At 49.1% G+C, this 9372-nt stretch overlaps 1 protein-coding gene across 2 annotated transcripts; it reads right to left on the bottom strand.

Annotated features, from left to right (window-relative positions):
- Window positions 1-2862: 2862 nt before the first annotated feature.
- On the bottom strand, window positions 2863-7662 carry DUSP6 (dual specificity phosphatase 6). 2 transcript variants are annotated; one of them, XM_044677236.1, is made up of 3 exons: window positions 6753-7662; window positions 5582-6022; window positions 2863-4436 (listed from the first exon to the last, which is right to left on the bottom strand). In XM_044677236.1, the coding sequence occupies exons 1-3, from the start codon at window positions 7150-7152 to the stop codon at window positions 4129-4131; spliced, it is 1149 nt and encodes a 382-aa protein (XP_044533171.1). In that variant the 5' UTR covers window positions 7153-7662; the 3' UTR covers window positions 2863-4128. The 2 variants fall into 2 exon arrangements, with proteins under 2 accessions (XP_044533171.1, XP_044533172.1); XM_044677237.1 differs by lacking the exon at window positions 5582-6022.
- Window positions 7663-9372: the final 1710 nt, after the last annotated feature.

Here is a 9372-nt window from a genome sequence, read left to right as displayed (position 1 = left end):
GGGAATGCCAGGAGCGGAAACTGTTCAGAAGTGGATTAGCACAAGCCAAGCTTAACTACATCCTCCTTCTTTCCCAGCTCATGTGCTGATTCTGGAGCGCTGGGCCCTGAGACACTGACCTGGAATTGTTTTCCTTTGAGATATACTCAAGGAGCTTAAAATGGCATTTTGATGGACCCAAATTTCTTAGTAATTCTGGTTTCCTACAAAGGTTCTGACCTCCTGATATTACATGTGAAACTGGGATCATGGAATCTTAAGTTTCTGAGCTGAGAAGAATCTTGGAGATTATCTAGTCAAAACTTACATTGCAGGAGGCATCTGGGTAATAGGAAGAGTTCTGGAGTCAGGAGCGGGTTCAAATCCCACTTCTGCCACTTTTCACCTTGTGGGGCCTCAGATTCTTCTTTTATAAAATGAAGGGGGGTTGGATGAAGTAGCCTCTAAGGTAGGTTTAATTCTTTCAGCTCTGGCTCTAGATGATTTAATTGGTCTAAGGTCACAAGGAGATATTACCTACCACTGGCCCTGTCAGAACTGGAACTGAGGGCCACCAAGTTCAAATTCAGAATGGCAGGGCCAACTATTTAAAAGGAAGAGGCGGAGACCTACCTATGCCACATACCTAAAAAGTGGGGAGCAGCTCAGCTCTAGGTCACATCACATGCTCCTTTGGAACTTTGTCCTGGGGTGGAGGGGGTTGGGGAGCACCGCAGAGGGGAAAGAGTGTGGAGATTGGCCCCTTTCCCCGTTGGATAGCTCAGTTCCTGTTCCCAGGACAAGGAAATTTGTGCAAAGGAAGATCAGCTGGTTTGTGCCAGGTCACAGAATTCATGGGTCCTTTGTGACGTCAGGAGGCTTCTCTTCACAGAGAAAAAGCAAAATAAACCCTCCCTGAGAAGCAAAGGAAAGGGTGGGCTCCTGGGAAAAGTCACAGGATGCGAGGCCTTGAACTTGGAGGAATCAGTTCAAAGCATAGCGGTGGGGGGGTGTCAGGGCTAGCTCAAACCCTAGGAGAACCTGCAGAAGCACTCTGGGCAGGAGGCAGCCCCGGGGTTAAAAGGGTCTAAGCAGCCCTGACCTCTGGCCAGTTTAACTCTCCATTCTTCCTCGCTTGGAGGATGCTGGCAGGAGAAGGGGAAGCTGGCACTGTGGCTGTCCTGTTCTGTGAATAAACAGAGGAAGTCCCAGGCTGTCATTTTTGGCACCTCTCCTTAATGCTATTCACTATTATACAATCCTTGATATTTTGGCAAGGTGCGTTAAAGGCGACTATTACCATTATTCATCTTTCTGGAGGAGACTGAGTCGAAGCCCTGAGCCTTTCCTTCATGTCCAGAACTCAGTCACACAAAAAGGTCAGAAGTGGAATTTGGTCTTCTCTTCAGACCCAGGCTGGCTCAGGCCCTGGACTTCTTCAGAACAACAGGGTTCAAATCCCACCACTTCCTTTTGCCTCTTTCTTATCTGCAAAACGGAAGGGAGTTTGGGGTGTGCTAGATGGGTAGTAGTCCTTCCCAGATCTGGCTCTAGCGAGAAAGATCTGGGATCACCAATGAGATAGACCTTTGCCAACCTTGAATGCTAGGTAAATGTCATCTGTTATCTGGTCTAAGGAGAGCCAAGTGACAAAGGAGATAGAAGACTAGATCCTGCTTCAGGCACTCGCTGTATAGCTCCAGAGAAGTAAAAATGACTTCTGCTTCATTTTTTTTAATCTGTAAAATGGGTATAAGAAGAGCAGTCACCCAAATCCCTTCAGTATCTTCACCAAGACATCCTCCAGTTGGTTCCCAAAGAGTCAGAGGAGACCGAAGCACAAATTTCAAAGGGTAATGTTGAGGAAGGGCTTTGCACAAGTCTTAATCCTGTCCCAGGTACTAGCTGTGTGATCTCTGAGGACCTCTACCTTAGGTTTGCCCAACTGTAAAATGGGGTTAATATGAGCTACCTCAAAGAATTTTTGTGAAGATCAAATGAGATAACAGGGCTTCACCAAACAGTTTGCAAAACCTCAAAGCCTATGTAAATGCTGATTAGGCTCCCCCATTCAACCAGCCCCAGACAAGCTAAGAGCAAGTCACTTAATCTCTATTTACCTCAGTTTCCTCACCTATAAAATGGGATAACATCCACCAGGGTTGTAAAGATCAAATGAGATATTTGTTAAGTGCTTAGCACAAAATCTGACACAGAGTAGGTGCTACACAAATGTTTTACTTTCTCCCTATTATTGTTGTAAATGAAATAACATTTACAAAGCAATTTGCAGGGGCAGCTAGGTAGCTTGGTGGATTGAGAGTCAGGGCCAGAGGCAGGAGATCATTGGTTCAAATTTGACCTCAGTCACTTCCTAGTTGTGTGACCCTGGGCAAGTCACTTAACTCCCATTGCCTAGCCCTTACCACTCTTCTGTCTTAGAACCAATACATAATATTGATTCCAAGATGCGAGGTAAGGATAAAAAAAAAAGGCAGTTGGCACACTTTAAAGCACCATATAAATGCCAGCTATTAGGGTAGCTAGCTGTCTACATCATGAAGCCTTACAATAACTCTGAAGTAGGGTAGGGTAAGTATCATGCCCATCTTATTGATAAACTGAGGCTTGGTACCCAATTATTATTGGTCCAAACCCTTATTTCCATTCAGCAGCTCCGCATTTGATTACTTTACAAACAGTGGACAAGTTAGTTGATCATCTCCAAATCAACTGTTGGAAAAATAAAGCCATTTTGAAAGCACAGCTCTACTTCCTGAAAACCTTCGAGAAACTGACCCCTAAACTGTATCACCCTCTTGCACAAGATTTGCTAGGATACACTGGCAGTGAGAAGGGGAGAGAAAAAGAAAAACCAGATTCTCAATAACCAAAATAGTTATTTATTAATAACTTAAGGTAACATTCTCATAAAATTCCAGCTTAAAATTTTACAACATGAACATAATCGAGCAAAAATGACTCTCCCCTCTTGGCAAACAGACGTGTGCCACTCACCTCTCAGACACAGGGGTACCCATGCTCACATACACTTCCAGTTTTTTTTTATTTTTTATTTTTATTTTTTTACAAAAAAGAAAAAAAACCCAAAATATTGCATTTTGAAGTGACTCTCCCTGAAGAAATTTTGTACAGAGGTATGTTGAACACAGCGTAAAGTTAAAAAATCAAATCAAATCCAAAGCGAACACAGATTTTCCTTGTGTGTTTTTTAGAAGAAAAACCCCTCCATGAGAGAACACAGGCCAATATATTTACAAAAGGTAAGGCATAATCACATCAACAGTGTGTGTGTGTGTGTTGGGGGGGGGGAATCACAAGGAAAAAATATATATGTCAGAAGATAAAGAATGGATTGCACCAGTCACAAAACAGTGAGGAGCAACAACATTCTGTCTTGGAATTTCAGCCCGGGAATTTGCCAGAGCGGAAACATCAACTGTTTTTTAAGCATGCTGCAAAATGTACCCTTTGGATTGGAAAAAGAAAAGAAGAAAATGAATCTGTAATGGAGTGACACACTTGGGATTCTTCCCTCCCTCTGGATGATCTCTTTTAAGCTGATCAAAGGGGAGGGGGGGAAACAAAACCAGAAAACCTCACAAGAACAACCAGCATCAGCATCCTCCTCCACTTGATTTCAAGGTGAGATATTTACATCAATCAAAACTCAAGAATTCTTCGCAAACAGGTTCAGAGCTGAAACCTCTCTTTGGCTCCTCTAAGTTCAAAAATGAACCAGTCTTCACTGAAGACAATGACTGTAGTAGAATTCCAAATGCAAAAGGCGGCAAACATCCAGCCAATCCTTACAGAAAATGGGGGTTCCTACCCTTTAGTCCTACCCTATGCGGCGGTGCTGGGAGTCCCAAAGTCTCCTGCCTGGGCCCGCATAGACACAGGGGCCGGAAGGCTGCCAGGAGCTATGTACACAGCGTCTCAGGTTCCTCCACAGAGAGGAGAACAATTTTCTCCCTTTTTGCAATAACCAATTCCCACCATGGTAACCTTGTCTCCCAAACCCGATAGCTTGTATCACTTTGACACCTCGGGCCACAAACAAAGAAAACTGGCCCTAGCCGCGCCTAGGGACCCCTCCCCCAGCCAGGGAGAGAAGGGGGCTCCGTTTCACGTGGACTGCAGAGAATCCACCTGAAACACGTTCTGATTGGCCGGGGTGGTGAAATAAAGCTGCTGGGCCGGCACTCGATTGTCACAGGGGCTGCTCAGCCCCAGAGTCCTCTCGAAGTCCAACAGCTGGCCCATGAAGTTGAAGTTGGGGGAGATATTGGATTTCTTCATCTTGACGATGTCGTAGGCGTCATTCATGGACAGGTTAAGCTTCTGCATGAGGTAAGCCACAGTCACCGTGACCGAGCGGCTGATTCCGGCCAAGCAGTGCACCAGCACGCCGCAGTTCTTGCCTCGGGCTTCATCTGGGAACACACACAAGAGGGGGGAAAAAAGGGGCGCCAGTGATCAGAAAAGTGGAAACAGGGCTACAACAGAGAACTGTATTTTTCAATCCCGCCCCCCCCCTCCCCATTACTGGTCCGTGGCGGGTCGGGCCCGCAGACACAGCGCCTCGGAGCACAAGGACATATTTTAGATATTTGCTCAAAAGGGAGCTATTGTCTGAAGTTTCTGCCGACAAAAAACTCCCTTAATGTGTACATTCTTTGCCTCAGCATGTGAATACCAGAAACACTGCAATATGGCCCTGAAAGCCTTTTATACAGACAAGCAGACTGCAAAGGTCTATTAAATTATTCTCCAACTGTTGTGGAGCTAACAATGGAGGTATTCAGGCATTTTAAAAGAAAGAGGGAAGTCACAGGGGACAGCCCATTAGGAGGAACAGGATGTCAACACTGCTTGAAAATGAGTTCCTTTGTAATAGGAAATGCATTACAATGCCTGGGGATTAGTTTCTCGGTGGCTTCCAGCCCACATTTCTTCCTGCAGCGCTCAGATTACCTATACTCTTCACCAGAACCCGTATCGCTGTATCATTCAACTGGATTACAACATTTAGCATTCACACAGCTTTCCAACAATTAACAGGCTGTCCTAAAATAACTCCCGGGTCTTAAAAAAACAAAAACAAAAGCAAAAAGCGGAGCAGAACGGAACAGAAGCCAGAGCTGAGGATTCCTGCCTCTAGAGTTTTCTAGCCTCTCCTTCGAGGGGGAAATCACCCCGGGGGTGGGGGGAGTTCTGTGGTCTGATTATCAGGAGTCCCAATCATTCACTTGGTCTGCTTTTGGTGCCTGGCACAGAGGAAAACTTAATAAATACCTGTTAACTGACATTTCCTAAGCAAGCAGTCTTTTAAGGCCGTTTCCTAAAAAGGCACACTTTCCCCCTCCTCCCCCCCCCCCAAAATCCCCCGGCCCCTTCCCAGACTAAATTAGCTTTAAAGGGGGGGGGGTTGTAATACCCTGCGGCGCCCTAGGAATCATTTTGAGCCAGGTAGTCCAACAAATTAGCACCAATGTCAGAGATTAAAGCTTAGTTCCAGCGAAAAGCTGGTAGTTGTTTTAGCATTCATGTCACCTGAATTTAGAGCTATTAGCCTCACCTATAAAAGAAATGGCCTCCGGGAAAAACTGAGACAAGTTTTGGCTCCAGTGATCTGAGATTGGAATCTGTTTATACTTAAACTCTCCGGCATTCTCGAAGAGATTAGGCAGGTTAGGGGTTACATTCAAGATGTATTTGATGCCAAACTCTTCTAAAACGTCCAGGTTGGTGGAATCCTTAGCACAGCCCAGGTAGAGAAAGGGAAGGATCTCCACAGGGAAGGAAGGCTGGCTGTTGGACAAAGGGCTGCCATCGGAGTCAGTGGCACTGTTGGGGTCTCGGTCAATGTCAGATTCAATGTCCGACGAGGAATCCGAGCTGATCCGGAGGCCTCCCAGCCCTAGGACTGGCAGGGGAGGGGAGCTGCTGCTGCTACCAGAGCCGTCTAAATTGGTCTCACAATGCAGAGCGAACTCGGCTTGAAACTTACTGAACCCACCTGCCAAGAAAAGCAAAGAAATAATGTAACCCGAGATGATTCGGTAGTAGTTTTCGCGGCGTGTGTGTGTATGTGTGTGTGTGTGTGTGTGTGTGTGTGTGTTTAAAGGGGCGCTTTGGGTACAGACAGACGCAAATCAGCAATCCCATACACAGGCAACAAAATCACAACTATTGTAGACTGGGCAGCCACGCCAGTCAATGCTCCTAAGACCCAACGCCCGCAAAATGCATCCAACCTAACAACTCTGCAGTTTTCAGGGGGAAAAAAATGTTAAATCCAATGTGGGTGCAAATTTAATTTTCTCCCACCCCCCGACGAAGTCCGGCTTCCTATTTGACTATTTTTAATACAGGGAGGAGGGCTGCAGGAGACTGAAGCACACTGACGCTAGGAAAAGGAACCCCCCCCCCTCCCCAATCAATGTGCAACCCGGAGGCCGGAAACGCCGGCGCCTCCTTGGTCCCAGGCCTTGCCACCCAGGATCCGTCTGGCCAACTACCCTGGTTTTTACCGCACGTGTCACTCCTCTCCCACCCGGAGAACCCGGACAATGGTACGAGGCTACAACTGCAAGCCAGGGGGTCTTGCCGGTCGCCCCCATTCTTCCCCAGCCCCCGGGGACTCGACTTTCTCCAGGCTACTTCCCTAGACCACCCCCCTTCTGCCCATCCCCCTCTCCCCGGGGGCACAAGCAAAGCCTGGGAAAAGCGGTCCGACCAGTCCTTACCTTCCAAGTAAAATGCCCTGCAGCCTTCGTCCTTGAGCCTCGTGAGCAGAAGCCCCAGCACCGACTCTCCGCCCGTGTTCTCGTTCCACTCGCTGCTATTCTCGTCGTAGAGGACCACCGTGTCGGTCCCGCAGCGCCGCGTGAAGCGGTCGCGATCCTCTCCGCGGGAGAAGAGCGAACGCACCGGCAGGTTGCCCTTCTGCAGCCGCCTCAGCATGATGCCCGGGATGGCCACGTTGATGGCCGACTCGATGTGGGACGACTCGTACAACTCCTGCGGCCGGCAGTCCAGCAGCAGCAGCCGGTCGCTGCCCAGCTCCAGCTGCTCGTTCAGCCACGCCACCGTCTTACTAATCGCCATTTCCGACACGAAAGACACGGGTCTGAACGTATCTATCATGAGGATAAGCGGAGGGCCGGGGAGGGGTGCCTACCAGATGCTTCCCGCTGCAGACATATGCTAGAAGGCGGCTCCCCCACCCAGGGCTCCCCCCAAAAAGCGGCAGCCTCTAAGAGCACCGGAGCAGGGAATTTGGAGAATGCAACAACAGACCTGCAACCTCCAAGTGCAGGCTTGAGAGACTGGGGAGGAAGGGCAAAGGAAACCCCTGGGTTCCCTGAAGCTTAGGCTCGAGAGCACCCCGGACCGCCGCTCAGGATCGGCTCTCCCAGTCAATGGATCTCTGAATGAAGTGCCTTAATCGCCCCAGTCCAGACGGCTTTCTTCTCTCCCCGAGTGAATGAAATCCAATTAATTTGGGGCCCTGGGATCCGGCTCCGGTGCTACCGCAAAACAGTCCGCTGGCTGCTAACCTCTCCTGGGTACACACCGCAGTCTACCCGGTAGTCTTCTCATAATATGATTCAGTCCTTTATTTGAGCAATTTGACTAAGGCTGCACACCCCCTGCGCGAGGCAGCTCCTCAATGGATACAAACATGGAACGTCTCAATGGATACATTCTCTCCGCCAGCCAATGAGCGCCCGCGGAAGGGGCTGTTGCCGTGGGGACGGGCCGGCTGGAACAGGTTGTGTTGATGAATTGTTAATGAGTTTGTCATTCACAAAAACGGAAAGGAATTTCCGCTCCGGATAAAGCCGAGAGCAAACAAGCAGCCGCAGCGGCTCAGCGGGAGGAAGGAGAAAGAGAAGGAGGAGGAGGAGGAGGAGCAGGGCACCTAAACCGGGGCACTTCTGTGTCTCTTGTTTCCTTCTCCTAAAGTTCGCACATAGCTTCAGAACTTCTGCACACAAATAGTCCAGTTATCAGACACAAAAGCTCCCTAGTCACCTAAAAAAAAATGGCTCTGACTTTTTTTCTCCCTCAAACTCATTTGCACCCGAGGGTTCTTTTTAAGGCCGTTTCCCCCGTGGAAGGGGGAAGGGGGCAGGGGGAGGGGGAGGAGATGTGTGTGCGGCATTTGATGTTTGAGAGCAAAGCTCTGGTGTTCATTTAGTTGGCGCTTTGTTTGGACTGGCGCTGCTTGGACTGGGGGAGTGTAGACTACTGCAACCGAGGTCTCCGGAAACAAAAGGAGATTTTGTTGAAACAGGATTATGTTGTTGTTGAAGCAAGCAAACGCGGGTGCAGAAAATCAGCTTCGTTCTAAAGCTAATTTTCTGAATCCAAAGAGAATGTGTAAGCAGGAAACCTCTGGAAGACGCCCCCTCCCCACCTTTGAAGACATTTTTCTAAGCAAACTGAAAGCCTTTTTTTCACCCCTGATGGAACGTGTATTTTTTTTTTTTTAAGTTAGATGCCCCCCTCCCCCCGCTTCGTGCTGGTGGTACGAAGGTTTATTGCCATTGTTAGGAGGAACTGAAGTCATTCATTCCCCCCCACCCCCAACCCCGCAGTCTCCACCCCCGACCACTACCCAGGGTCACTTTCGTTAATCATTTCTATACTGAAAATCACTGGAGCGGGAGCACAGCTTCTAACAAAGGTGTAGACGAGCTGACAGGGGGCTATCTGGGCCTTAAACGCCTCGGCTGGAGCACATCTTGCAATATAGAACACGCGACCTCGGTCCCCCAACCCTCCCAACCTAAAGAGAAATAAACCTGAAGGGAAATCCTCTAGCAAGGACTGCGGGTTTTCTCCTGGAGGGGAGAGTAAAACCTGCTACAATTTTTATCTGCCGGGTGTAAAGAGTGGGGGCTCAGAGCAGCGGTGCAGCCATTGGCTACTGTAGCTGGAGAGAATCGTGACTGTAGGAAAGCCTCTTTTCCGCCCACCCAGCTTTCACGGCCCGCTCCTGCTGACTCCCCCCACACCCCTCCGCCCCCACGGCTCTTTTTCTCTTGCCTTCTCCGGGCGCCTGGATCCCCCGCGCCTGCGCAGAACTTTCTCTCTGCCTCCTCCCTGCTGCGGGGACTGAATGTTACGTAATTGAGTAGACAGGTGCTGGGAGCAAAGGGCGGGATTTTCACCCCGGGCTGGGGGTAGGGGCGAGGGCTACCGGGAGAATGGGGTGTCCTATAGCTAGAGAGGCCGGTTTCTTGCTCGGCCTGGAGGAGGCGGAGGTGAAGAAATCTCTAGAAATGTGCGCTCGGGGTTGCAGACTGAACAGGTAACTAATCTGAGTTTACTTCCCACCCCCACCCCCACCCACCCCCG

The sequence above is a fragment of the Gracilinanus agilis genome, chromosome 5, assembly GCF_016433145.1.
Source record: "Gracilinanus agilis isolate LMUSP501 chromosome 5, AgileGrace, whole genome shotgun sequence".
Taxonomy (NCBI): Eukaryota; Metazoa; Chordata; class Mammalia; order Didelphimorphia; family Didelphidae; genus Gracilinanus; species Gracilinanus agilis.
Note: the sequence above shows the minus strand (reverse complement) of the source record. Positions and strands in the feature narration are given on the sequence as shown.

Excerpts from the sequence above, each read along its gene's own strand:
- DUSP6 (XM_044677236.1), bottom strand. The coding sequence starts at position 7,152 with ATGATAGATACGTTCAGACCCGTGTCTTTCGTGTCGGAAATGGCGATT. Across the intron at positions 6,023-6,752 it reads CAGGGCATTTTACTTGGAAG|GTGGGTTCAGTAAGTTTCAA; the intron begins GTAAGGACTGGT and ends TTTTCTTGGCAG. Across the intron at positions 4,437-5,581 it reads GGAGGCCATTTCTTTTATAG|ATGAAGCCCGAGGCAAGAAC; the intron begins GTGAGGCTAATA and ends GTGTGTTCCCAG.